The sequence below is a fragment of the Ochotona curzoniae genome, unplaced genomic scaffold (genome assembly GCF_017591425.1).
Source record: "Ochotona curzoniae isolate NIBS_2020 unplaced genomic scaffold, NIBS_Ocur_1.0 contig_2688, whole genome shotgun sequence".
Taxonomy (NCBI): Eukaryota; Metazoa; Chordata; class Mammalia; order Lagomorpha; family Ochotonidae; genus Ochotona; species Ochotona curzoniae.
In genome coordinates this window covers 753,650-780,387 of record NW_024465553.1, presented here as the reverse complement: position 1 = coordinate 780,387, position 26,738 = coordinate 753,650, and the positions used below count along the sequence as shown (strand labels likewise).

At 63.7% G+C, this 26,738-nt stretch overlaps 4 protein-coding genes across 17 annotated transcripts in view; 2 read left to right on the top strand and 2 right to left on the bottom strand.

Annotated features, from left to right (window-relative positions):
* The window catches only part of KLC1 (kinesin light chain 1), a 32,480-nt gene extending 19,863 nt beyond the window's left edge, over window positions 1-12,617 (top strand). The window contains exons 13-16 of one of the 9 annotated variants that reach the window (XM_040975000.1): window positions 645-779; window positions 5,675-5,805; window positions 11,742-11,805; window positions 11,955-12,617. In XM_040975000.1, coding sequence (XP_040830934.1) covers window positions 645-779; window positions 5,675-5,805; window positions 11,742-11,805; window positions 11,955-11,957 — 333 coding nt within the window. In that variant the 3' untranslated portion in view covers window positions 11,958-12,617. Of the gene's footprint in view, window positions 1-644; window positions 807-3,996; window positions 5,631-5,674; window positions 5,806-8,306; window positions 8,374-9,188; window positions 10,256-11,741; window positions 11,806-11,954 lie in introns of those variants that run through there. The other 8 variants (XM_040974999.1, XM_040974998.1, XM_040974997.1 and 5 more) reach the window with 8 other exon arrangements.
* On the bottom strand, window positions 10,347-14,612 carry XRCC3 (X-ray repair cross complementing 3). 2 transcript variants are annotated; one of them, XM_040975007.1, is made up of 7 exons: window positions 14,480-14,612; window positions 13,845-13,982; window positions 13,062-13,274; window positions 12,764-12,918; window positions 11,086-11,298; window positions 10,972-11,018; window positions 10,574-10,881 (listed from the first exon to the last, which is right to left on the bottom strand). In XM_040975007.1, exons 1-7 carry the CDS (start codon window positions 14,532-14,534, stop codon window positions 10,662-10,664), a joined length of 1,041 nt encoding a protein of 346 aa, XP_040830941.1. In that variant the 5' UTR covers window positions 14,535-14,612; the 3' UTR covers window positions 10,574-10,661. The 2 variants fall into 2 exon arrangements, with proteins under 2 accessions (XP_040830940.1, XP_040830941.1); XM_040975006.1 differs by having other exon boundaries at window positions 10,347-10,881; window positions 10,972-11,298.
* Window positions 14,613-15,124: 512 nt separating this feature from the next.
* ZFYVE21 (zinc finger FYVE-type containing 21) lies at window positions 15,125-21,045 on the top strand. Of its 4 annotated transcripts, none has more exons than XM_040975011.1 (7): window positions 15,125-15,284; window positions 18,893-18,943; window positions 19,049-19,217; window positions 19,301-19,376; window positions 19,447-19,535; window positions 20,480-20,622; window positions 20,768-21,045. In XM_040975011.1, the coding sequence occupies exons 1-7, from the start codon at window positions 15,147-15,149 to the stop codon at window positions 20,801-20,803; spliced, it is 702 nt and encodes a 233-aa protein (XP_040830945.1). In that variant the 5' UTR covers window positions 15,125-15,146; the 3' UTR covers window positions 20,804-21,045. The 4 variants fall into 4 exon arrangements, with proteins under 4 accessions (XP_040830945.1, XP_040830944.1, XP_040830946.1 ...); XM_040975010.1 differs by having other exon boundaries at window positions 19,447-19,539; window positions 20,433-20,622; XM_040975012.1 differs by lacking the exon at window positions 18,893-18,943.
* A 355-nt stretch (window positions 21,046-21,400) lies between these two features.
* Window positions 21,401-26,738, bottom strand: part of PPP1R13B (protein phosphatase 1 regulatory subunit 13B) — a 37,408-nt gene continuing 32,070 nt past the window's right edge. Inside the window, exons 10-18 of one of the 2 annotated variants that reach the window (XM_040974995.1) lie at window positions 25,993-26,094; window positions 25,250-25,419; window positions 24,653-25,154; window positions 23,457-24,232; window positions 23,028-23,165; window positions 22,823-22,956; window positions 22,480-22,646; window positions 21,970-22,169; window positions 21,401-21,767 (exon numbers count right to left, since the gene is read on the bottom strand). In XM_040974995.1, the coding sequence (XP_040830929.1) occupies window positions 21,726-21,767; window positions 21,970-22,169; window positions 22,480-22,646; window positions 22,823-22,956; window positions 23,028-23,165; window positions 23,457-24,232; window positions 24,653-25,154; window positions 25,250-25,419; window positions 25,993-26,094 (2,231 nt within the window). In that variant the 3' untranslated portion in view covers window positions 21,401-21,725. The remainder of the gene's footprint in view (window positions 21,768-21,969; window positions 22,170-22,479; window positions 22,647-22,822; window positions 22,957-23,027; window positions 23,166-23,456; window positions 24,233-24,652; window positions 25,155-25,249; window positions 25,420-25,992; window positions 26,095-26,738) is intronic. The other variant, XM_040974996.1, reaches the window with a different exon arrangement.

The window sequence follows — 26,738 nt, the reverse complement described above, 5'->3', positions numbered from 1 at the left end:
CTTGGGCCATCCTTTACTGCTTTCCCAGGCCACAGGCAGGGAGCTGGAAGGGAAGCGGGGCTGCCGGGATTAGAACCAGCGCCCATATGGGATCCCGGGCGTGCAAGGCGAGGACCTTAACCACTGCGCCACCGCGCCGGGTCCTAAAAAAGAATCTTCAAAGAAAGCTACACTGATAAGAAAATAACGAGCGATTGTCAGTGGCGTCCGCTGCCGTGGCAGTGTGCTGACGGAGGCGTTTCTGAGAGGCACGGAGTGGGCAGCTCCCTCATTGTGCCCCCAGCTTTTCACTGCTTCTTACCTTGCCTCAGCACACCAACCAAGTCACTTTCCAATTTCTTAAAATAAGTATATCTTGTATTTATTTGGAAAGCAGAGTTAGAGGGAGAGACCGATGTTCTGTCTGCTGGTCGACCCCCCAGGTGGCTGCAAGAGCCGGGGCTCTGGGTCTGCTGCCTGGCTGCGGGCCTCGGCACCTGGGCCGTCTTGAGCTGTTCTCCCAGGCGCGTGGTGGCCAGCTCACACAGGCTGCTCAGGACGCACAGGAGCCCACTCCGTCCCCCGGGGCCAGTGCATCCTCTTCTGATGTTCCTGGTGAGTGTGGGCTCCCCGCAAGTGCCAGTGTCGTTCTGCCCCGGCTGCAGGGTCTTGACAGTGCCCACAAGCAGAGAGTGGCCGAAGTGCTGAGTGACCCTGAGAACATGGAGAAGCGCCGGAGCCGGGAGAGCCTCAACATGGACGTGGTCAAGTACGAGAGCGGCCCTGACGGAGGGGAGGAAGTGAGTATGAGCGTAGAGTGGAACGGGGTAAGTATGCCCGCCGCCCGCTGCCCTCGCGGCGCCCTGCCGGGTGCCGCTGCTCGCAGCCCGCCCGCCGCCTCTGCCCCTCTGACTCTCTTTGCTTGGGCTGCCCTGCGTGTGGGTCAGTGTCACTAACCCTCCTCTCCGGTTCCCCTGCATGTTGCCAACTGCAGCGCCCTAACGCGCAGGCAGGCCAGGAGACGCCACGGGCAGGAGCCGGGGAGGCCTAGGTTCTGGCCCCACTCGTGTGGGCGCCGCCCGGCTCTGCCCCTTTGGCCCCGGCCCCTCTGCGGGTCACTGCTCTGTCGATCCAGCAGCTGACCCGGGAGTCGCCCCTGCGTGACCCAGTCGTGCAGCTCAAGCTGCCGCTGTGGACTTGTTGCGGTGCCCAGGAAAGCAGCAGAGGCCGGCCCGGGATGCTGGCCCTGTCGGCTGAGTGTATTCTGGAGGATTTTCTGTGGCCATGGTGTCACGGCAGGGAAGGCTTAGGAGCGGCGCTGCAGGGAGTGTGATGCCCTGCTGTCCTTAGCTGTCCACTTTCCTGCTGCTTTTGACTGTGCGAGGACAGCCGGTTGGCACCTGCTCTGATGGCTGCCCTGTGGGTTGCTTTCCGTGGGAGCCACGCGCAGACTCCAGGGCTCTGGAAGAGCTGAGACCACGTTTCTGGGTCCAGTTTCTAAGAAATGACTGGTGAAAGCCAGGCTGGCAACTCCAAGTTCAGCATTGTTGTAGACAGGCTCCGGTGAGGGAGCCGCTATCACTTACCGCCCAGTGGCGTGGTGCCTCACACTGGCTCCCTGGCCCTGGGTGGGTCAGGCACAAGACCACGCTGTCCTGCTGCCTTGGTCCTGGGTCCTTGGCCACCATGCAGTGGTTCCTGGAAGTAAGGCACGCTGCGGGAAGGCGGTCCTTCTCAGGGGCCTTGGGCGCACCGGCTGAGCTGTCTCCCCAACCCCTGCCGGCTGAGCTGTGCCCCTCCCTAGCACACAGAGCCTCCAGCGTGTTGGTTTGAGTTTTGTTCTAGAAGCATCCCCGTATCTCTAGGGAGGGCTGGTGACAGCCACTAGCTCGGGGTGACAAGGGAGCCTGGCCGGAGGGGAGGTTCCTCACGCTGTTCTCATATGCTGAGGGTTTCCCTGAGATGAGGGCAGTTTGAAAACCAGTCCTGCTGGGGCTGGAGCTGCGATGTGCAGGCTAAGCCTCCTCCTGTGGTGCTGGCATCCCATACGGGTGCTTGTTCGAGTTCTGACTGCTCCACTTCCAGTCTGGCTCGCTGCTTTTGGCCTGGGGAAGCAGCGGAGGGTGGTATGCAGTCTGGGGCCTCTGTGCCACGTGGGAGACCACGATGCAGCTCCTGACTCAGCCGTGGCCGTCGTGGCCGTGGAAGGGACGAAGTAGCATATGAAAGATTCTCTCTCAACAACTCCACCTTTCAAATAAAAATAATTTTTAAAAAAAGTACCAATGCAATTTCACACGAAGATCGGTCTGCATCGAGATCCTTTTAGACAGGGAAATCAGCCAACTGTTGGTTGATGGCGACAGTGTGACCGAGGAGAGGCAACAACACAGGCGATCTCTCACCCCGGCTCCCTCCTCCTACGGCCTCTGGGCAGGGCTGGGAGCTGGGCAGGGAGGGCAGTGGGCAGGAGCCGGCACTGTGGGCAGCAGCTTCGCGTGCTGACCTGCTCAGCTTCTTGAACTGCAAGATGATTTGTTACGTCAGTAGTAAAAAATGGCATATTGGACCTGGTGCGGTAGCGTAGTGGCTAAAATCCTCCCCCACACATGCTGGGATCCCATATGGGCGCCAGTTCTAATCCCAGCAGACCCGCTTCCCATCCAGCTCCCTGCTTGTGGCCTGGGAAAGCAGCAGAGGACAGCCCAAAGCCTTGGGACCCTGCACCCGTGTGGGGGACCCAGAAGGAGGTTCCTGACTCCTGGCTTCGGATTGGCACAGCACCGGCCATTGCAGCTGCTTAGAGAGTGAATCAATGGATTGAAGATCTTCCTCTCAGACTCTTCTCTGTAGACCTCACTTTCCAATAAAAATAAAGTAAATCTTAAAAAAGGCAGATTGAAAGACGTGTTCCCCAGTGTCTGAACTGCTTCCCCTGTGTCCCCATCGGACACTGCCAGTCGTGCGGGCAAACCTGCCCTGACTGCGCTGGCAGCCCTGGAGCCTGTGGCCATGGCATCTGCTCACCGTGCGGCGTCCGTGTGTGTCACGGGCCCGCTGGGGGACACTGCCGGCCCCGCCCGGCCCTTTTGCGCGTCTCCTGGGGCTCCTAGAGACGCAGGCCCATCCATCGCCCGCTCACACTGCTCCCAGCAGTGTTGCTGAACTTCGTCTTTTTTTTTTTAATATTGGTTATTTGAAAGGAAGAGTGACCAGAAAGAGAGAATGAGAGATCTTTCATGTGCTGGGGCTGGGACGGCTGGAGCCAGGAGCAGGTGCCGCCCCTGCCTAGGCGCGTTGCCAGGCAGCTGGCGGGGCAGTGGCGTGCGCATCCCTGCATCCCTGCCACAGCTGCTCACGGGGCCCTGCGCCATGCCGCCTGAGCGCGCCAGGCTTTCCTGCACTGTCACCTAGAGCCAACGGGAATGGAACGGTTGCTCAGCAGAAAGGGATTCATTTTGATTTTTAAAAACATTCTGAGGGGGACTAGACTATACCACAGATAAATGAGTGTGGGAGGACCAGGGGCTGCCTGACAGGAAGTCACTGCCGCCGTGTCCAGCACGTGGTGGTCATTCTGCTCACAAACCTGTCTTTCCAGCATATTCTCTCACAGCAGCGCACACAGGCGGACAGGGTTTGAAAGTGCTGGGCTACTACACAGAGCCCGCGATGGGTGGTCCGGGGTCACGGATGGCAAGGGCAAGCGGGGGCCGACTTGCTGGCCAGGGGTATGGCCAGGCCCCAAGGAGCCGTTGCCAGGACCCAGCGCCTCGCGAGCCTTGGGGCCTGGCGGCTTGTCACCGTGAGGGCTGCAGGTGGCTGGGCGTGTGAGGGGCAGGCAGGCAGCAAGGGTGCGGGTCAGATCTCCCGTGACCCGCCCAGGTTGCGATTGACTCAGGGCTGTACTGAGTGCGTGGCCGTGTCCCCCGCATTCCTGAGGCCTTGGTAACGGGTTGCGTGGCCGCGTCCCCCACTCCTGAGGCCTTGGTAACGGGCTGTTTTTCCATTTTAAAGATGAGGAGAACGAAGCTCGGGCTGGTTAAATGACCTGCTCCGCGCCCACGGTGAGTCCCAGCGGCCAGCTCGGGGCCCCTGGGTCCGTGGCCAGCGGCGCCCTGGGGGCCGGAGAGGCGTCTGCATGTCTCCCACGTGCTGTCAACCTGTGAGGCCTCAGGTCCCTGCGGTGGCCGCCGCTTCGTGCCGTCAGCAGGTGGCAGCCAGCCTGGCCCGAGTCCCGCCGGTGGCCGCGTGCTCTGGATTGGAGCCGTGCGTGTGCGGTTGCCAGAGCCCTGTTGGTTCCTGCCCCCCGCCCCCAAGCCTGTGAGCTCCACTTCTCCGAGGGCTGGCCAGCCGCAGGGCCTGTGTCCCGCTGGGCTGGTGGACGCAGGCACAGGTGACCCCGGGGCTGGACCCAGGCAGAGCACGTGGAGCCCCAGCCCCCTGTGAGCCGGGCTAGGTGGGTGGTACCCTCTGCCCTCCTCGCTGTGTTTCACCTCTCTCTCCCTCTCCCTCTCTCTCTCTCTCCCTCCCTCTCCCTCTCTCTCGTTTCTGTCTGACAGGCCTGGCCGCCCGTGTGCCTCTCCCGCCGCTCCTGCATGCCGGGCGGCGCCTGCTCCAGCTCCCTTCTCTGCAGTGCTGCGCGTGTCTAGACTCCCCAGGACCGTCAGCGCTGCACCTCTGTCACTGGCCGTTCCTCTCGGTGCTGCTGTCCCGGGGGTCCTGATCTCTATAAACATGTAGCTTTGCAGAGGTGTACTTAGGAGTATAAGCTTACTAATAAAATACACTGACCGTGTGCTCCGTGAGTTTAAGCAGGAAGAGCCTCGAGCTGTCCCCTGTAGCAGGTAGTAGGTGTCCCCGCAGTGTGCCCGTGGCATGAGGTGACCGTCAGTGCTGGCGCGGACCAGGCTCGTACTGCACGTGAGCTTAGAGCTTAGCGCCCACGGCGTGGGGCTGCGCGCCTGGCGCTCGCTGTGTAGTCTTCGTGTGGAATTTGGGCAGCTCAGCTTCTCTCTGCTGGTCTTGCAGTGCTCAGTGGTTGTATTTGTGTCTTTCTAACTTCTAATAAACTCACTCCGGCTGACCTGTGTCTCGTGTCTGCTTCCCAGCACCTCGCGCTCCCGGGCTGCCCTGGTAACCCTACTAAGTGACTGAGAATAAAGTTCCTGGGGCACTTCCTCCCACCGGGGTCTGACTTCCACATTCAGATGCCGCCGAGTGTTCACGTCGCACACTCGCAGAGTCAGGCGGCGGTTCTTGACCTGCAGCTGTCTCGGGCTTTTCGTTATTTGCACAAAATGCGCGTTCATTTAACTTTCCAGCCATGTTTGCAGCCACCATTTAGTGAGAGTGTGCGTTCCCCGAGGGCTGCATCAGATGGCACTGTCGTGCCCGGGCTCCAAGGGCCCAGGTGCCAGCTCGGGGTCGTTGAGACCCCCAGGAGCAGCTGTGTTGCGGGGCTGTGGTCTCCAGGAAGGCCTCGGAGTCCGTCTGCGCCGCGGGCTTTTTCACGCCGTGCCGCGTGGCTTCGTGGCCCTGGGATGGGCTCCCTGCTGTCTGGAGCCACCAGTGCCTGGTCAGCCGGCTCATCGGCGGGTCGCAGGGGCCGCCACTCTGGGTGCAGCTTCCATGCTAGGCAGGGCACCGGGGGCACAAGGAGCCCCCAGCTTCAGGCTCTCCCCATCTCTTGCAGGACGGCGTCGGGTCGCTGAAGCGCAGTGGCTCCTTCACCAAACTGCGGGCCTCGCTGCGACGCAGCAGTGAGAAGCTGGTGAGGAAGCTGAAGGGAGGAGACCCTCGTGAGAGCGAGCCCAAGGGCCCCGGGTAACTATTCCCCCCCGCCGCCCCCCGCGCTGGTGCCCGCAGCCCCGTGTCCTGGGACAGATGGAGAAATGAGAAGCGTCGTGCCAGTGGCTGGGGGCAGTGCCTCTCAAATCCAGGGGTTCTGTTGTGCCAGGGTCTCAGCCGTGAGGTGGGGTTCACGGGGAGCCTTCCCAGGTTTGTCCCCGAGGTGGCATTTGCAGTCTGCGTGTGTGTGTGCAGCGACTTCACGGGAGGGAGGCAGGCAGGTGGTTCCTGCAGCCTCGGTCGTGGGTGGGGAAGGAACTCAGATTCTGAATCCCAGGTCTCGAGCCAGGACCTGGGTGCTGGCGAGGGCAAGTGCTGCCTTTGGCTGGCTCTGAGCCGGACCCTTGGCAGTGACCCGTGGCCCTGTGTGGGGCGCCTCGCGGGCCGTTGGAGACCGTGCGACGTGTGGCCTGTGGGCGTCGGCGAGGTGCTGTCCCTGTCGTGTCGGGGGGTGGGGCTCTGTCCACGCTTCCGGGAGCGTGCGGGCCAGGCAGAGGCCTGGGAGGCAGCTCGGGGGAGGTCGGTGACTTTGCCGAGCTCAATGACAGGTCACGGCTGGCTGTGATTGGGTCGGATTCGGCGGAGAGCCTCGGTGTGGTCAGCTAGGTGGCGTCCCGTGCCCACCGGGCCGACCTCCCCCAGCAGTGAATGAGCACGGGGGTCCTTGTCCTTGTCACGTCTTGGCGGCATGAAGTCCTCTCGTGGCTCCGTCCTCCCACCACGGAGCTGTATTCCACGTGCAGAGCAAGGCAGTTTCCGTTCCCGGTTTGTCCTTTGTTCTTACCATGACAGTAAACAGAGGCCCCCGGGGCAGCAGCTTGTGACACTGGCAGGGCCTCCGGGGCTGGGCCTGCGCCGACGGCACGAGCAGATGAGCAGTCAGCCCGCATGCTTGATCCCGGAAAGCTGAGTAATCCGGCCCATGTGTTTATAAGCTGAACTGGTCCACTGGGGCTCGGAACTGGCCTTCCCAGCAAGTACCAGGGCGCGTGGCCCTGAGCAGAGTTCAGGGTGCGTGAGGGCTGGGAAGCAGGTGACCGGGTACTCCGACTGGAACCCCTGGGGCCTGGTGTGAGTCGGCCGCGGCTCCTGGGTAGTCTCGGCAAAGCCTCGCGGTGCCGTGTGGGCTGCTGGACGTCTTCTGCTTGTCCTCAGGGGAGGCAGGGGTCAGTTCTGTCTGCTGACCCAGTGTCCAGGCTTGGGGGGGGGTGGCAGCCCCGGAGCCCTGGCCACGCTGCCCCTGCAGCTTGACTGGGTTCACGTTCAGCCGCAGACCCCGTCGGGCCAGACACTTGCAGGCCGTTTCTGCCTTGGCTTCTCAGCCTGTTGGAATCCGTTAGCCCTGGGTCATTTTACGGCTCTTTGCGGTATATGTAATTTGCTGGCTGTTTGATCAAGTATTAGATCTCAAATGGGAGGAAGAACTGAACATATGTATAAATTCTTGCAAATTTTTATTTTTTGAAATTTTTAATAATATTATAAGCTTCCAGATTTTATTTATTGGAAGGCAGATTTACAGAGAGCAGACAGAAGGATCTGCCATCCACTGGTTCACTCCCCAAGCGGCCGCCAGAGCTGGAGCTGCGCCGACCCGAAGCCAGGAGCCAGGAGCCTCTTCCAGGTCTCCCAAGTGGTGCAGGGTCCCAAGGCTTTGGGCCATCCTCCACTGCTTTCCCAGGCCACAAGCAGGGAGCTGGATGGGAAATGGAGTTGCTGGGATCAGACCAGTGGCCTTATGGGATCCCAGCACATCCAAGGCGAGCACTTTAACCACTAGGCTACTGCACTGGACCCCTAATGTGCAATTTTTAAGTGAAATACCAGTTTGAGGGGCTGGCATGCTGGCCCAGCTGGTTAACGCTTGTCTTGAAGTGACAGCAAACCAGTTCACGTCCCGGCTGCTCCACTTCCCACCCAGCTCCCTGGCGGTGGCCTGGGAAAGCACTGGAGGACGGCCCAAAGCCTTGGGACCCTGCACCCGCGTGGGAGACCCGGAAGGAGCTCCTGGGTTTGGGTCGGCACAGCTCCGGCTATTGTGGCCATTTCAGGAGCATGGTAGTGGATGAAGGATCTTTTTTTCTGCTTTGCTCTATAGATCTGCCTTCTAAATAAAAACAAATAAGTCTTAAAAAGTGCCTGGCGTTTTCCGGGGAGGGGCCGCTTGCCCGTCCTTAGTGTATAACATGTGCACGAGTGTTGGTCTCTGCTCGCTCCCTTGCTGAACTGCCTGCCCACGCCAGCAGGGGGCGCGCGAGCGGGAGCGAGGACAGTGTCTTGCTGGGGCTCTCCCCGGGGTGCACTGGCCGAGGCTGGACACGGGGCATCCGTGGCCTAGGACCCTAGGATTGGGTCAGTCCCTGAAGCAGGACTGTGAGGGCGTGGACGGGGTGTGAGGGGACGCTTGCTTGTGATCCTGTCGCCGTCTGACCCACACGCTGCCCGTCTGTCCTTGCATGTCCGTGTCTGGGCCGCAGCCTGCAACGTGCCACTTCTCTGAGCGTTCTTAACCTGAGAGGCAAGGCCGACGAAGACCGCTCGCAAGTAAGGAGCTGTCCCGGGGCCACCTGGCCTGCCGCCAGCGGGGCTCCCACGGGCCCGAGACCGTGGCGTAGCAGCGGGCTGCGTGAGCTAGACCCCAGGGTCCTCAGTGTTGTGAGGGAGTGAAGCCAGGGCGTGGCTAGCTAGGGAAGGCAGGCTCCGTGGCTGCTGTCCACACGAACGCGTGGCTCCCCCATTGTCTTCATCCGTGTCCGCTTGGCTTCATGTTCCGCCAGCCTTCGCACTCCCGGGCACCCCCGAGGCTTGGCCTCCTGCCTTTCCTCACCGCGTGCCGAGGCATGGTCTCTGCGAGGCCGAGGCATGGCACCGCACAGCTTGCCCTCTTCCACCTGGCGGGCGCTTGCGAGGCTGCCGTGCAGCTGGGCTCAGGGCTCCCGCGAGCTGTGAGCCTGCTAAAGACCGGGCTCAGGAGTTAGAGGGGGCGGCAGAGCTGGATCTGGCAGCTGCCGACTTGCGCCGCAGGAGCTGCGGTGCCCGGGCCGGAGCCAGGAACTCCTTGCAGGGCCCCAGCACTGGAGCATCCCAGGCCAGCAGCTGAGACGCGTGCGTTGGGAAACAGCTTTAGCCACTGTGCCCAGGCCTCACAGTCTAGCGAGTCCCACCTCCGTGGGGCTTTGGACACTCACACGGGGGTCTTCAGACACTTGGTGGAAAACCTGTACTAAGGAAACAGTGCCAGTCGAGCAGGCTTCGCCCCCGGGAAGCTGTGGTCGCTCTCCCGCCAGGGCTCTGCAGGCCGCGAGTCGGGGACCGGCTGGGGTGCCAAGCGTAACCTTGGCCTTTGTTCTCTCATGCAGGAACGAAGTAACTGCCTGGCAGACTCCAGAGCTCTGAGCGCCAGCCACACTGACTTGGTCCACTCCCACACACGCCCCTTTAGATAGTGAGCCCGCTGGCTGAAGGGGCAGCTGCACCCCAGGCCCACTTCACCATCCTGTAGCCCCTGGCAGCTGACACGCACTTGAGGCACTGTGGGACCAGCAGGGGCAGCCTGTCCTGTCGGCCCCTGCTCACGGCCACCGCTGTCCTACTTGCCTGCCGCCTTCCCGCCGGGACACCCAGGGCTGCACAGCTTTGCAGGCGACAGGAGCCCCTGGCCACACGGTCCCAGCGCAGCCCTGTGTTGTGTCCACCTGTTCACACAGCATGCAGCACAGCAGTGTTTCTGAGCGGTGACCCCGCCGGGTCGAGGGGAGCACAGGGGAGGGTAGGGGCCACAGACCCCGCCCGCTGCGTGCTGCCCCCTGGAGGTGGGTCCCTGCAAGCACAGGGTACTTGGAAGGTGGACAAGCCCAGGCAGGGGCCCGTGTCCCACAGGGCCTGCTGCCTGCGTGCTGGGTGCCAGGAAGGCGTGTGGAGGGGGCTTCCTGCTGCAGCAGGCTGTGCCAGGGACACGGCTCGAGGCCTTGCGGGGCTTCTGTTAGCAGGGGTGGAAGGTGAGCTTGAACAGCTAGCTGGCAGTGGCGGAGTGCCCACAGGGACTCCCCGGACGGTGGGCATCAGGCTTAGGTCTTCACTGCTGGTGGGACTCAGCTACTTTCTGGAACTGGAAAGCTGCTGAGGAGACAACTGGAACTCAAGACCCAGCATGCATGTTTGCTAATACCCACACTCTGCACTCGGCGGTGGGAATTTCCTTGTGTCTGTTACGTGTGTATTGCACTTGAACTGCTGGGTGGCAGTCTGGACCATCCTTGCCCAGAACATGTGGGAGGGAGGGAGGCTTCGCGAGCGGCCCCGGCACAGTGTGGAGCTGGCACACTGGGCCAGGGCAGCTGCCGCCAGCACACTGCGTGGCCCCGGCCTGCTGGAGGACACCCCTGGGAAACCATCTGGGCCAGTTGATAAAATAAAGGCTTTATTTCCTGCTGTGCAAGTCCCTGCTTTTTGCAGAGGCCGTTGGCTGAAGGCCACCCGAGTCTCCGGCCGTCCTTGCTCAGGCTGACAAAGGGCTTGAGAATCGGCAGAGTTCAGCGTGGCATCTGGGGTCCCACTCCAGTGTGGGGGAGACAGCCACTGGAGCCCACCTGAAAGTGGTGCCTGGCGGGCATCATGCACGGTATCCATCATCTGGGGGCTGAGGGCTGGGCCCGGCAGGAGCCAGGGTGACCCCACTGTGTCTGCAGCATGCTAAGTGCTGGAGGTGACACCCCCCGACTCAGTAGGGTGCTTGTCTGGTGGCCACACAGTCCTGCCTGGAGTGGGTGGATGCATGCTCCCACCAGCCACACGCGTCCAGGGACATCCCTGGTCACTGCCACAGCGAGATGCTAGCTGGACACCACGCCAGGTGTGCCCCGCACCCCTTCTGAGCTGATGGTGTAGGCGCAGGAAGAGGGTGGCAGGTGAGGGGCAAACAGCACCCGCAGGCTCCGAGCCGGGTGGCCGGGGATGGCTTGCGCTCCGTGGAACCTCTCTGCCATCAGCCTCATGAGGAGCTGGTTGGCCCAGGCCAGGCCGAGTGCTGGGCACACGTGGCTGCCATCTGAGCTGTCAGAGTAGAAACCAGCCTGATGCCCGTGGATGTGGGCACCCACTTGCCCACCTGCCCTTCTGGGCCCTAAGCCACTCCCCACTCACCCCCGTGGTCCCCATGCCATGCTCTGTTCCTCCATCGTGTCTGCCACCTGTAAGAGTGATGTCAGGGCCAGCGCCCGAGGCCCCCGCCCGCCCCCTGCCCGCCCGCAGGCTCACCTGGTTGACACACAGCACGGGGCTCTGAAAGGTGTGGCTCAGCCGCCGCAGGGCTGCACCCAGTGACTGCAGACGCCTGGCCCTGGGTGCCGAGGCCCCCACGTCGAACTCACAGCGGAAGGGGGCTGCCACCGAATCAATGACCACCAGACGGGCCATGCCCCGGGCCAGGAGGACAGGGAGCTTGTGTGTCACACACTCCAGCAAGGTGTCCTGTGTGGGAGAGGGGTCGTGACCTGTGCTGGCCCCTGGCCTCACAGCTCTGACATCTCTCCTGCCGGCTCCGTCACCCCCGGCTGTGTCAACACTGCCCTTGCCGGAGGCAGCCTCTAGCCTGGCCCCTGCTGCCTGCCTTGGGGGCCCATCGTCCACAACTCCAAACTCGGGCTCATGTTGCGGTATGCTCCGCGTTCTTGGACTGTCCCCCAGCCCTGGCTCAGAGCCCGCGGTCGGTGTCGAGGCCACAGACCCTTGTGGCAGCGTCGCCATGGCTGACCAGCAGCCGCCGTGATGGCGAGGCTGTTCGGCTTGGGGCCCCAGGACAGTGCTGGGTCCTGCTGGGCAGGGCTGGGTGCTCCTGAGTGCCACGGTCTGCAGCCGAGTGGCCGTGACATCCAGGGCCTGGACTAAGGGACATTCGTGTGCTTTGTCCCCAGGGCGTCCCTGGCCGAGCCTGTGTGTGTGGATGACCTCGGCAGCCTGGAAGACGCAAGCACTAATGTGAGTGGCACAGCCTCAGCCTTGGCCCCACAGCAGTGCCCTGCAGGCCGGGGTCTCCCTGAGCAGCAGAGGGGGAACCCCCACCTGCCCACCAGCCTGCCCTGCCTGAGCTGCCCCAGGCGCGCCTGACCCGCAGCCTTCTCTTGCAGTGAGCCTGGCCCGGCCTGTTCTAGAATGCTGCTGACACTTCTGCGCGTGGCCTGGAGCCGGCCCCATGACTGCCGGGGTGAGGCGGAGGGCCTGGAGCTAGTAGCCCGCACGCCGGTGTGGTGGCCACAGCACATATGCCGGGGGGCAAGGAGCCCACTGCAGGCGCTTGCTGGGCGGTGACGCGGGGCCCTGGTGCTGAGAGGACCGCTGTGGCCATGGCGGCGCCCTGCCTGCAGACCCAGGCACGGTCCATCTCTGCTTCGCTACGGGCTCCTTCCTACTGTGTGTGATAATGTATCTTACTGTACATTTTTAAAGATTAAAAGTTTATATGCCGTATCCTTTACTGGAATGTGGTGTTGTAACTGCAGGAACTGTGTCTGGCAGCCCCAGCCAGCGCCCGGGGGCCCTGGCACACTGTTTGCCGTCTCCACCTCCTTGCCACCTTCACCAGCTTCCTTAGCAACGCGCCTTGCAGCCTCGGCGCCTGTCCCGCCTGTGGGAACCTCTGCAGGGCTCAGGACCAGGTCTGGGTCCCATAGGTGGCCCGTTCGTGGGGAGGCTCTGCTGGGGGTGGTGCCCAGGGTCCCCATGCTTACCGGCCCGCAGGAGTGGTGCTCGGGCCGTGACAGGTGGGCGTCGGCAGTGCAAGCCCCCTGCTCCCTGCCTGGAAGTGACGGGGCCTGGGCACGACTGGTCCGAGGGCTGTGCAGCTGTCTGCCCCGGGCCACCCTCCCTTCTGCTAGGCTCCTCTGCGCCCATGCCTGTTCTCGGCAGGAGCCATGCCCGCCTGCTGTGCCACTCTCACCACGTCCGCGGCGTGCTCCACAAAGATCTGGCTGCCAAACCGGATCTTCCTGACCACGTCCGCGGGGACGTCGGCGCGCAGCTGGGCCTGCCGGGGGATGAGCTGCTGCAGCCGCCTGTCGGGGAAGGTGTCCTCCGTGCAGACATACACAGCACCTGGACACAAGCACCTGCTGAGCCGTTCACTCCCCTGCATGGAATGTTCTAGAACACCCAGCTCTGCCTCCTCTTCCCTCAGTTCAGGAGATGGGGACAACAGACATGCAGAGGACAGGCTGTGCAGGGTGGGGGGCACTCACCGGCCTCCAGACCTCCATAGCGCTGGGGGAACTGCACAGCCAGGCAGAGCTGCAGTGCCAGCTGGGTCTTCCCTGCTGAGCTGCAGCCAGCCAGCTCGGTGATCCCGTCCAGGGGCAGGCCGCCACGGAGGAAGCCATCCAGCACCGGGCAGCCCAGACTCAGGCGCTGGTGCTGCACAGGGAAGCAGTGCTGGTGGCGGTGCAGGCACAGCGCTGTGGGCAGGGTGTCAGGCAAGGCTCACAGCTCTCCGGGTCCCCGTCCCCAGGGCAGAGATCCCCACAGCCCCACCTCCCTGTGAGTGGCTTCTGCAGAAAGGTGGGTAGCTGCAAATGGGCCTTGTGCCCCTTGTCCGAGAGGAGCTGGGACACACGTGTCCCCACACCCACAAGGACCCGGCCCGGCAGCCTGCTGAGACACAGGGGCAGCAAGCTGGCTGGCCCAGCGTATGGGGCTCGGGAGCCTCAGTCTACACTCAGCCCTGGAGACCCCAGAACCCTAGGGCTGGCACTACCCAGGACACAGGCATGGTAGGCTGCCAGGGCAGAGGCCGTAGCCTGGGGTAGCACTTCACACACTGGAACCCCAGGGAGGGGATGCCCAGCCCTAGAGCCGGTGTCCCTGGGCCTTGGCCCAAGAACGCAACCAAGGAGCAAGGGCTGCCTGAGGCCACCACCCACCACCGCTGTGCAAGTGCACGGCTGCACCCAGGGCAGGATGTGGCGTCCACACAGCACACGGCCGGGGCAGGGGGACGCGGCGTCCACGCAGCTGTGATGGCCCACCTGTTAGGACTTTGCTGCCGCGCAGGCGCAAGGAGGCAGCCTTGAGCAGGTGCTGGACGTCAGGACTGGACAGGGCAGTCAGCCTCTGCAGGTCGGGTCCGGAGAAGCGCAGAACCTCCTGGACAGAGGTCAGTTTGGCTGAAATGACAGGTGACAGGCAGGCTGGGATCGCCTCACCTCTCTGCACGCCCTTGCCAGGTCCTGGTTGTCCCGGGACGTATGGGTCCACAGCAAGGGCAGGCGGGTGGGAGTCCGCTGGAGGTGCCAGCTGCTCTCGCCCTGCACACGGGACCCCACGGGGCTGGCAGGGCACACGGGATGGGCGTCACGGCGTCCTGACCCCAGCCTCGGGCGCTCTGGGCTGTCCCTGGTCCATGTGGCCAGCTGCTGGGGAAGGGATGTTTTGCCCACCGGATGGCCAGGCCTTGCCTGGGCACGCCGCCCCCATTGACTTCTGCCTCGCAGCTACCGACACAGAGGGACCTTCCACGGCTGGCGTGCTCCCCAAACGCCAGCTCGGCCAAGGCAGGGCTCGGGTGCCATCTGGGTGTCCCACAGGGTGCCCTGGCCAGGAGCTGTGGCCCCGAGGGGCTGGCTGGGGCAGGGACGCAGGCCGGCCTGCACGGCGCACCCACCTCTCCTGAGCGCAGCCATGATCCGGGGGTGCAGGTCCAGCTGCTCCAAGTCCATGTCTCCAGGCACCCCGGGCACGCGTCCCGCCGAGCCGCCCCTCCGGGTGTGGCCGGGGGTCCTGGGCGGCGTGGGCGGGCTCCGGGGGCTGCGGCAGGGCTCCCGGCGAGGCCCGGCCCCGCACGCCGCGGACACCCCGGGACGCGCACCCGGCCGGACGGCGGCTGCCTGGGGAAGCGGGGTGCCTGCCGGGAGGCAGCCCGGCCCGGGCACTCACCGCCAGCTGGGGCACCCGCAGGCCCAGGCCTCTCGGGGCCAGGACGGCCGCCCGGCGCCCCTCGGCCGCCCTGCCCCGGGCGCTGGCCCGCCCTCTAGGCTTCATTTCCCGACGAGCGCCGGGCACGGGCTACGCCAATCAGAGGCGGCGCGACGCCTACGTGGCTGACAAGCTGGCCAATGCAAAGGCTCAGCCCCTGGGACCGCCCTCGCAGCCGATTGGTAACCGGTCAGACTGACAGCGGAGGTGTCCTGGTCTGGATTGGCGCAGGCAGCGGTGGGGCAGGGCCACGGCGCCGATTGGTCCGAGCTGCAGGCCTGGCGCGGCGATTGGGCGGGGGGCGGGGCGGCCGGGCGGCTGGACGGGACGGGCAGCTGGGGCGGCCGGGCAGCGCCATGGCCTCTGGGGTGGCCGCGCGCCGCGACGGCAAGAAGCTGGTGCGCTCGCCCAGTGGCCTGCGCATGGTGCCCGAGCACCGCGCCCTCGGGAGCCCGTTCGTCCTGGAGGAGCCGCCGTGGGTCCCGGACAAGGAGGTACGTCGGCGGGCCCGACCCTGCGCCCTGCGGGCTGACGGACCGCGCGCCCCGCCCGTGTCCCCTCCTTGACGGGAGTAAATAAGTTCGGGAACAGCTATTTTAAAACTTTTTAAAAGCGGGCGACTTGTGCCCTTTCTCGTCAGTGGTGGCACTGCGTCCCGGGGCCCTCCGTGGTTGCTGGGACGAGGCGCACCCAGAACCCCCAGAGCCGCATGGCAGGGGGACGGGGTGCGGGGACCCGGTGTGGGTGTAGGGGACGGGGTGCGGGTGTGGGGGACGGGGTGCGGGTGTAGGGGACCTGGTGCAGGTGCGGGTGGGGGCAGGCACCGCGCCCTGAGCTGCTCGGGTGGACGTGCACTTCAGCCTGGGCTCTGTGGGTGGGGGCGAGGACTGGGCGTGCGGGGACTCAGGTGGAGCTCCACGGAACCTGCCCGGTGCACCTGCGGGGCCGGGCATGCTGTGAATAGTGACAGGAACCGCAGCAGGGCCTTCCTGGGTGGACGCCGGCGGGGCTGTGGGCTGGCTGTCCGCTGGGGCTCCCCACCTCCAGCCCCCGCTGGGCCTGCCCTGCAAGAAGCGGGCGCCTCAGATGGGCTGTGGGTGCTTTGGCTGGGAAATGGCCTGTTGGTTCCTTCATTAGTGAGTTAAGGCTTTTTTAAGAAGATTAATTTACTTTTTAAATTGAAAGATTTACAGATAGGAAGAGAGAAAGAGAAAAAGATCTTCCATCCGCTGATTCACTCCCCAAGTGACCGCAATAACTGAGCTGATCCAAAGCCAGGAGTCAGGAGCTTCTTCTAGGTCTGCCATGCGGGTGCAGAGTCCCAAGGCTTTGGGCCGTCCTCGACTGCTTTCCCAGGCCACAGGCAGGGAGCTGGATGGGAAGTAGAGCTGCCAGGATTAGAACCGGCGCCCATATGGGATGCTGGTTAAGCCAGTGCTGCCTCCCTGTGCCCCATGGCCCCTCACCTGCCTGGCTCTGGAGTGCTCCCAGAGGCCTTTTCACACCAGTATCCATGGGGCCTGCTGTCTGGGCAGTAAGGCCACTGCCTGCCTGTCGCCATGACAGCCCTTGGCTGCCCTTTCCATGTCCCTGCTGGCTCTGAAGGGGTCAGTGAGTAGACATTGCTGTGGAGGTGGATGCGGGTGGGGCCTGCTGTCTGTCCCGCCCCCAAGTGTCAAGCCCTGGCCGGCGACAGTCCAGCTCCTTGGCCCCTCCCGCCTAGGGGCTCTGGAGGGGCTGGTTGTGATGTCGGATCTGGGTGGTGGAGATGGCTGAGTTATTCTCGAGGCAGAGCAGACCCTCTGTCCTAGTGGCTGCTTCCCAGCAAGGTGTCAGCTGTGTGCCCGGTCTGTGTGCATGCTCCACTTGGCTGGGGTTCATTCTTCTTTTTCTGAAGGATTTATTTGTTCTAGGATCTGCATGGTGGTCTAAGAGGCTAATCCTCTACCTGCAGGCACTGGCATCCCATGTGGGTGCTGGTTCGTGTCCTGGCTGCCCCACTTCCCATTCAGCTCCCTGCTTGTGGCCTGGGAAAGCAGCAGAGGATGACCCAAAGCCTCGGGACCCTGCATCTGCATGGGAGACCTGGAAGAGGCTCCTGGCTCCTGGCTGCTGCAGCCGCGTGGGGGACCTGGAAGAGGCTCCTGGCTTGGGATCAGCTCATGTCGGTTCTTGCCACCATTTGGAGAGTGAACCAGTGCATGAAGATCTGTCTCCTCCTCTCTGATAATTACAGAGAGAAGGAGAGACAGAAAAAGGGCTTTTCCATCTGCTGGTGACTCCCCAGACAGGAAGTGTAAGAGCCAGGACTTGAACCCGTGGCCGTGTGGGATGCCAGCTTTTGCACACAGAAGACTAGCTTGTTGAGCCACTATGCTGACTCTAATAGACAGTCATGAAAAGTAAAAAACTTTCAGAATCACTTAAACATTTGGAGCAAATTTAAATTCTTGATGTGGTCCTATTTTAGAAGTTGGTTTGCAGTTTACTCAAAAACAAATTGTAAGAGAATAAAAGATAAGCAGTTCTTTGTTAGCATGGCAGTTAGGGTGTGTGTGTGTGTGTGTGTGTGTGTGTGTGTGCAGGGAGCAGGCTCCTCCACTGTGTGTGTGTGTGTGTGTGTGTGTGTGTGTGTGTGTGCAGGGAGCAGGCTCCTCCACTGTGTGTATGTGTGTGTGTGCAGGGAGCAGGCTCCTCCACTGTGTGTGTGTGTGTGTGTGTGCAGGGAGCAGGCTCCTCCACTGTGTGTGTGTGTGTGTGTGTGCAGGGAGCAGGCTCCTCCACTGTGTGTGTGTGTGTGTGTGTGTGTGTGTGTGTGTGCAGGGAGCAGGCTCCTCCACTGTGTGATGTTTCTTCTCTGGCAGTCCTGGAGAAGGATTCACTGCCGTCGGGCCCAGCGCACTGGATATCCCTACAGAATGTCTGTTCCAATGGCTTCTAATGGCTTCTGGTGGCTTCTGTCGCTGGGAGGGCGAGGAATGAACCAGTACTTGGCAGAAGGCAGTGTGGTGCAGGGACTGTCCGGGGCGGAGGGCCAGGCCTGGTCTCCCAGTGCAGACAGCAGTCAAACTGCTGGAGGGAATGAGACGATCTGGAATCTGGGGTGTAGCCAGCAGGGACCTCCTCTCGAGTGGGCAAGCCCCTGTGGGCTGTCCCCATGGGTGGCAGTGCTGGCCTTGTCATGGTGGCAGAGGCCAGCCCAGGAGTTTCAGGCGTTTGAGCGATGTGGTCCTGCTGCCTGCAGGAGGCAGACACTGGCAGGCTGACTGGGACGATCTGCAGGGAGGCGAGAGGCTGTGCCAGACAGCGGGTGCCAGTGCCTGGAGGCGGTCAGGGCTGGGCGGGGCTCTTCCCAGGAGCTGGCAGGGCTGGTGGCAGCTGTGGCCCAGGAGTGAGCATTTTCCTGTGGCCTGGCTCCCCTGGGGACGGGTGTGTGGGTGTGTGTGTGGTCTGGGCTGACCTTGGTCTGTGTGCCAAGTGCACAACCACTCGCCGTGGTGGCTGAAGGCCCACGGCCACCTGCAGGTCCTTCTTGTCCCAGCTCAGTCAGGCGGCTGGTGTGGACAGTGGGCGCTGCCAGTGTGGACGCAGGGTCCTGTGCCTGGCCTGGCTGTCTGTCCTTAGGGTCTCTAGCTCATGGTACCCAGGAGGTGGGCACAGGCTATGCTGGCAGGGTTTGGTTTTGTCTGGGCATTGCTGAGATGCCCTGCGGGGTTCTGAGGTTGGCTGGAGACAGCGCCCTGGCCTGCTGGGCATACAGAAAGGCCAGCCCTGGGGAGCCGGCGGCTGGGTCAGGTCGGGGCCTGCCTGGCGTGCACTGGGTGAAGTGAGCCCCCAGGGCCACTGCCTTGGGCCCTGCACGCTGTCCACGCATATGAGGCCAGAAGGTCCAGCGTCCCCACCCAGCACCTTCCGCTGCTGTCGCAGGGCTGTTGGCAGAGCCACGGGCCCTGGGGAGGATTCCTGACCTGGAGAGCAGTGTCAAGCTCCACGGGCCCCACCGCGGTGCCCTGTGCTTGCCCCCTTGGGCCCACCGCGGTGCCCTGTGCTTGCCCTCCCGCCGCGTCCCTGTGGCGAGTGACGTGCCTGTCTCTCCTCCTAGTGCCCACGATGCATGCAGTGTGACGCCAAGTTTGACTTCATCACCAGGAAGGTGAACTGAGGCCGCAGCGGGGGCAGTGGGGCACAGCCGGGCTGGGCCTGAGCAGGGTGGGGGAGCACTCCCTGGGGAGCTGGGCCTCACTGCCCTGCCCCCCAGCACCACTGCCGTCGCTGCGGGAGGTGCTTCTGTGACAGGTGCTGCAGCCAGAAGGTGCCGCTGCGACGCATGTGCTTCGTGGACCCCGTGCGGCAGTGCGCGGCCTGCGCCCTGGTCTCCCACAGGGAGGCCGAGTTCTACGACAAGCAGCTCAAGGTGCTCCTGAGCGGTGAGCCGGTCCCCCGGGCGGGCAGCCTCTGCCGGGGCAGGGAGGCAGCCCCACCCCGTCCTCATGGAGTCTTGGTCCCCAAGGAGCCACCTTCCTGGTCACTTTTGGAAACTCGGAGAAGCCGGAAACCATGGTCTGTCGTCTGTCCGGCAACCAGAGGTGGGTGTGGGTGCCCGTGGTGCCCACCACAGTGGCCCCCGTGCCTGCTGAGCCTGGCCTGTGTGTGCAGGTACCTGCTGCTGGACGGGGACAGCCACCGTGAGATTGAGATTGCACACGTGTCCGCCGTGCGGACCCTCGCTGAAGGCTTCCCCCCAGGTGAGCAGATGGAGCCGGGGCTCCTCGAGGGGGCACGCGGAACACCCAGTGCCATCTGTCTCTGCACTGGCTTCCACACTAGGCAGCACCTCCTGGGCTGCCCACTGCCCTCCCCAGCACGCTGTGCTGCACCCTCCACTGCTGCCCGTGGGAAGCTCCTGTGGGTGATTTCAGAGACACTGGGCAATGCTTGGGGCGCAGAGCCCAGGGGTGCAGGGTCCTGGCAGCACTGGGTACCTCTCGCCACATGATGCTCCCCCAGTGGCTGCCTAGGCCCACAGGCACTGGTTAAAGGTGCCTGGTGCCCAGGAAGGTTCAGCCTCGGGGACACCTTAGGCGGCCTCTTCCTGAGCCTGGACACGCAGCCCTTCTGGCCGTGGCCTCCATGTATCCCAGCTGTCCCCAGCTGTGCTGCCAGCCCATGGACTGTGGACACAGCGTGCTTGTTCATGCCAGTGTGGGTGGTTCCTGGAGCCTGTCTTTCCGCGCTCTACCAGTGTTTCCTGGCACTAGAACTGCCAGCTGGGCCTGAGGCCTGTCCTGCTCCCCAGCCTAGTGGGGCCATCGCAGCACAGGGGTTCCAAGGTGGGAGAGCCCAAGCCAGCCTGCTGTGGCCAGTGTCCCTACAGAGCCTGCCAGCTCCTGCACTGCACACGCCAGCCCTTGCTTCCGCCCAGACCCACATGACTGAGGTCTGCTCTAAGTGCTGCTTTCCTTCCTGCTGTCGAGCTAGGACAGCAGTTGGCCACGGGGAGGCCGTCTGTGGGAGTGGCCACAGGCTCCTGTCAGCCCCACCGTGGGTGTGTGGTATTCAGGGGATGCCCGCCTGAGCCTCTCATGGACTGAGCAGTGGCATGGCTCTGCCTACCCAGGCTTTGGGCCCTATGGCATCCTCAGAGCCCTGGCCTGGGCCCGGGATTCATGTGTACCATCCTGCCCTGCAGGAGCCAGCGCACGGGCCACAGGCATGTCCCTGCAGTACACGATGCCAGGAGAGGCGTGTGTGACCCAGCTGAAGCTGATGGCCAAGGAGGACTCGAGTGCCAGCAGGAGGCAGGCAGTGGCCTGGCTGGCAGCCATGCACAAGGTATTATGACCAGCAGGGGGCTCTTGCCTCCAAGCAACAGTCCCCCTTGTCTGGCCAAGGGGTAGAGGGGTGCCTGGCCACAGGCTGGGCTATGACAGATGTAGCAGTGGGCATGCCTGCCAGGTAACTCCCAATCCCCCTGCAGGCCGCCAAACTACTGCATGAGTCTCGGGAGCAGTGACCCCGACGTGAACCACACCTGCACTCCGGGGTGACATGAGCTGCAGCCTCCTGGGCTGGACTGCAGGGCTGCGCGCCAGCTGCCCCAGGAGTCAGCGTGCTCCCAGGTGTCCAAGGAGGCTCCAGCCCAAGCAGTGTCCACATGGGCCACTGCTGCCTCGCTCCAGAAGCAGCGCCGGCTTCCTCTTCCCCACACACTGCATGGCCTGTGTGTGGTGCTTTACCATTAAACCCATTTCCAAAGCCCGGGTCAGGCTCGCTTCCATCTGCTGTGGTTCTCCCTGGAACACGATGTGCAGCACCCAGCCACAGCCTTTGTGGCATCTGAGCTTGTTGTGGCTTCTGGGGTCGCTGGCCATGGCTGGGGCCTCTGACCTCGAGGTGTGTGGCCACAGTGGGAGTGGCCACAGGGCCAGACGGCACACAGCAGGTCTGTACCCAAGACTCACAGGGAGACACAGCCTGGGTCCTGCGTTTAATGGGAAGAGCATTCCAGCACATTCTGGTAGGTTCAAACCATCTGGCTAAAACCACTTTTGGTATATAAAAGCCCGGACGAGCACACCAGCCTCCAGTGAGCACCCTGCTCGACCCCGACCTGGCTGTGCTTGGGCGCCCAGAGGAGACAGAAATGTGTCCTGGGGCACTGGGGCAGTGTAGGCAGCCGCAGGTGGTCATGTAGGGTGGCCAGGGGCCACGGCTCCTTTGGTGAGGGCAGGAGTCAGCACTGTGGGGGTTGGGCATGGGGTAACACCTACCATGGGGCCAGATCGGGGAGGTGTTGGGAAGCTGAGTGTTTATTTGGATTTACAATAATTGGCAAACTCCAGTCTCTCCAAGTTATGGGCCTGTGGGGGCCAGGCAGCCAGTGGCAGAGTGGGTGCCGTCCTCACCGGCGACCCTGCTGTGCCCTCCAGCAGGCTTCAGGCTAGCGTCCGCTGCCGGGGCTTGATGCGTGGATACAGCTGGGTACAGATGGGTGGAGCTGTGTCAAGAGTGGGCACTAGGCACCCCAAGACCCTTCCTGCCCCCTTAAACCAGGGACTGGTCAGCCCGCCAGCCCGCCTTCCTTGCCGGGGTCCCCCCCACCCCAGGGCTAAGAAACTGGGCAAGCACAAGTGCAGCCTGGAGGTGCCCCAGCGGGTCCCCAGCCTCAGGCGTGCTTACCCCCAGCAGGTTCTTGGGCACGTAGCCCTCCCGGTCCCCGAAGCGAGCCCACCACCACTCGGTCTCACTCTCGTCCTTGCGCCTCAGGATGGTGAGGGCGTCCCCTTCGTGAAAGGACAGCTCGTCGCTATTCTGGGCCTCATAGTCCCACAGGGCGTAGACTGCACCTCTGTTCATGACGCCCAGCTTCTCCTGCACACCTGAGGCCAGACAGCAACAGGGGGCTCAGCTGGGGGAGCCCGAGTCCCGGCTGCTGCGTCACTGTGGCCTGGGCCCGAGGTGAACAATCCCTGATCAGCCAGCCACAAGCTGCCAGGGGCACCCCAGGGTGGCCCTCGAGTCTCCCCACCACACGGGTGTGTGCCCTGTGAGGCCCAGTGGCTTGGAGGGCCTCGCCCAGCAGCCTCAGCTGGCCCTGCCCCTTCAGGTGCCCAGGCTCTGGCATGAGCAGCTTGTGGCTGCCGAGTACACCTCCCTCAGCGCCCAGCCCTGCGCACGGCCCACCCGCACCGTAAAGGAACTGGGAGCACTGCAGGTAGCCCTCCTCCATCTCCTCGCACTTGTCTGCCGCTGTCTCCACATCGCTGATGGTGGACGCAAAGATGGCTGCGCCGCTCTCCACCAGCTGCTTGCACAGGTGCACGCTGTTACAGGATGCGGCGCAGTGCAGTGGGGTCCTGCAAGCACAACGGGCAAGGGAGGGGAAGGCAGTGACTAGGAAGGACACTCGCTGGGTGCCAAGGGAGGAGGGCGGAAAGCTGCACTGGCCCTCCTGTGGCTGTGTACCCCCACCCCTGCCCACCCACCCACAGGCCCTCTGTGGCCATGCACCCCACCCGACCCCTGCCCTCACCAGCCATCACTGTCGGCGGCATTGACGTTGACCCCGAAGTCCAGCAGGAACTTGACAATGTGGTGGTGGCCTGCACAGACAGCATTGTGTAGCGGGGTGATGCCTTCGTCGTTGGGCTTGCTGGGGTCCTCCACCTAGGACACAGGACACGGGGCCCGTGAGAGCCTGCCCAGCCCCGGGCACCAGTGTGGGGCCCGCAGCTCACCTCGTAGATGACCCTCTGAACCAGGTCGAACTCTCCTTCCAGGGACGCGTCCAGGAGCAGGGCCAGGGGGTTGAAGCGCACACGTAGCCCATGGCCAATGCGCTCCGAGTTGGGCTTCTTCAGGTTGGTCCGCTTGCCCTGTGGTTGGGAGAAGGGAGTGCTGACCATGGTGGGCAAGGGCAGCCTGCTGCTTCCCAGAGCACTGGGCAAGAACAACAGGCTCCACTGTAGCTGGGCCAGCCACCCCCACAAGTAGCCCAGGACAGGGCAGTGACGCCCCCTCGCCTGACAGGAAGCCGCACTCACAACCCACAGCTCCCGGCGGGGGAGCCTTCCTCTGGTCTGTCCTGCAGGTCCCAGCAGCACTCCCTCATGCCCTGGGTCCCCTATGCCTGGCGGCGTGATGACCAGGAGGGCATGGGTACCCACCGTGGAGGCTGCAGGCAGGTGGACGACGGGGGGCTGAGAGGGGCCGGGCGCTTGCTCTTCAGCTGGGAACGGGGCCTCGGTCACAGGGCTGGGGGCCCGCTCTGTGGAGGGGGCTGTGGCCACGTTGTTGTTGTCGTCCTCAGCCGGCTCTGCCGTGGGGGGGATGGCCGAGGGGCAGATGAGCCCCTCGGGCTCCGGGGAAGGTAACTCATTGTCATTGGCATCGGATGATGGGGCAGGTTCCTCAGGGAGCGGGGCCGTGGGCCTGGCCGGGCCCGGTTCCTCCAGGTTGCCGTTGGCATTGGTGTTACCGTTGTCCACGTCGGCCAGGGTGCCGAGGAAGTCCTGTGAAGGGCTGGGCTGGTAGAACGGGGCACCCTCCATGCCACCGGCCAGCGTGTTGAAACGCTGGTAGAGCAGCTTCTGGATGTTGGGCCCGCCGGGGCCTTCAGGCTCTGTGATGGAGCTGCGCTTCTTGAGCGGCCGGGGCGCGTTGGCCAGCTTGCGGCGCAGGGCCTCCAGGTCAGTGTCGCTCTGGTAGCGCAGCGGCGAGTGCACGATGGGTGTAAGCTTGGTGGGGCTCAGCGGCCGGGGCAGGCTCTCCACTGCGCCGGCCTCCCCAGCGGGTACAGGCGCCTCTGGCTCCGGCTCCTTCTCGACACACTCCGGGGGCGGCGGGGGCTGCGCTCCGGGTGCACCTGTGCCCGGCGGCCCGTGAAGAAATGGCAGTGGGGAGGGCGAGGTGGACCCTGACGGCAGCACTGGCTTCCCATACACTAGGGGAGACACCAAGGCGGCGCTGAGTGCTCTGCACCCCTCCCTAAGCGCTCCTGCAGGCCCCTCCCTCTGAGGTGGGGAGACGGCCGGTCTTCCCGTTGAGGCCCTAAGTGGGGCTTTTCCTGGATAAAAGGTAGGCCTACTTCCCTGACCCCATACACTCGCCACCCAGCCCTGGGCCCGGGAAGCCAGGCGCCCCGCGGAGTCCCAGAAGCCACAGCAAAGCTCAGGACAGACGGGGACAGCACCCTAGGGTTATGCACAGGAGCTGGGGACCCAGCCAGACAGGCCCACATTCCTTACTGCCTCATCTCCCATCCTATGCTGGCCTGAACATTTTGGGAGCCCTAAGAAGCTCGTGGCCCAGAGCACGGGGACACACTGGCGGCTGTCCTCCCCAGGAGCTGAGGCCCTCGCACCTGCTTTCACGGCTTTGTTCGCGGCACCGTGTGCAGCTGGCTGGTAATTCTTGGGGGGCGTGGCCTGCTGGAGGTACATGGAATAGATGGAGCTGGAGTTGACGGTCTGGGGGCCCTTCCTGGGTGACTGTGGCCTTGACCCCTTATCAGCCAGGAAAGGCCTGATAGCTACAGTCAGCGGCAGCTCAGGTTTGGCGTCGCCAGCCGGGAAGGCAGGCGGGGCTGTGGGCGGGTATGTAGGGCTGGGTGGCACGGAAATCCTCTGTTGGATCTGCTGCGAGGAGCCCGGCGGGGGTGCACTGGCAGTCGGAGGCAGCGAGACTGGCTTCTGCCACCCTGCAGTGCTGGTGCCAGCCCGGGGCAGGCTGCCCTCCTTCCTCCTCTCCAGGGAGCCTGTTGGCCCTGGAGCTGTGGGCGGAGGGCTAGGGTATGCCCCGTAGCTGGGTGGCAGCTGCCTGCCCAGGCCGGGGACAGGAGGCGGCGCCTTGCCGATCTCAACACCCTGGAGGAGTGTGGGAAGGAAACAGTGCGGTCAGCACGCTGCCCTGAGCAGTTGCAGGGCACACATGCCCCGTGGCCCTGGGCACAGGTACCCACCAGCTTCTCAGGGGCTCCCAGCGCTGACAGGGGGAGGGGCTGGCTGGAAATGGTGCCCTGCTTTGGAGCGCCCTCCACGCCTGGGTCCTTCCAGTCCACTCCGGCCGTCGGGGCTGGTTTCCCTGTAGAGCCAGCGTTCTGCTTCAGGGTTGGCCAGTTTCCATCATGAGCTTGAAAGAACACAGGGTTGAAATGAGCTCTGGGAACAGCAGAGCCAGCACTGCCTGGGGTGGCACCAGCAGCAAGCGGCCCAGCAAGCCATCAGCCCACGGGCAGGGCAAGGCCCCGCACAGCCTTCCCAGCACCTTCCATGCCCACGGGGTGACTGCAGTGATTCTCTTCCTGATCCGTGCCACTCCCACAATCACGAGGGAGCGGAGCTCCCAGGGGCTCCAGGCCCTGTGGTTCCACAGCCCACCACCAGGGCGGCAGGAGGGAGCAGCCAGCCCCAAGCTTGCGCCTCCAGAGGAATCACAGGGCTGCTCCGGGTTCCAGACTGCAAAGGGGGCTGGGCCAAGGGGTCATCCCAGTGGAGGGCCAGCAGCGCTCGTCTTTGCCGTGGGCAGATGAAAACCATCCCACTCCCACACTGCGCCTGTGGGCACGAGGCCCAGCTGCACACCTGTGCCCAGGGCCAGGCGCAGGCAGCGGGCGAGCAGACCTTTGGCAGTTTGGAAAACCGAGATTGCCGACTTGGTCCGCATCCCAGGAGCGCGTGCGCCCCAGCCCGGCTGCCCACATACGGTTCGGTGCCAGGCTGGCTGAGCGCCTCGGGGAGCCGCCCGGCCCAACGTCGAGGTCTGACACTGTCCACGTGCTGCTCGCTCTGGGTCTGCTGGGGTCATCTGTGTGACAGAACCGGATGGCGGACGGCAGGGGTGAACATCCCCCTGGCACCTCCTGCCCCAGCTCCACATCCCAGCAGGCACAGGAAGGCTCCAGAAGACGCCATGAGCTGCACAGGTTGTGGCCTGAGTCAGAGGGGAGTCACTGACCACCTGACCTCTGAAGAAGAGAGTCTGCCGCACGGCAGCTGCTGAGGCGCATCCCACAGAGGGCCTCCTTGGGTCCCAGCTTCCCCGAGCTGGGGAAGTCCCTCCAGCCCAGCAAAGGCTACTGTGCTTCACGGAGTGAACCAGGGGATGGAGGACTCACTCCGTCACTCGGTCTTTCAAATAGTTCCTTTTTTTGTTGTTTTGTTTCCTTTTAAAAAAGGAACAGAGTCCAAGTGGAATGGGTAGGCATTTGTCAGGGTGCCTAGGAGGAGCCTGGGGCACCTTGTCCCACGGCCAAGTGCCCGAGGTCAGGCCTCGGCTCTGGGAGGCCATGGCAACAGCTCCAGCACTTGGCTGTGTGCCACCCTGGAGAGAGAGCTGCTAGCTCAGCTCCTGGCCTCGGCCTGCCCAGCCGGCAGCTGCCACCACAGGGCAGCAAACCAGCAGATGGGAAACTGAAAGACTGCACAGCAGCAGCTCATGGCAGGAGCCTA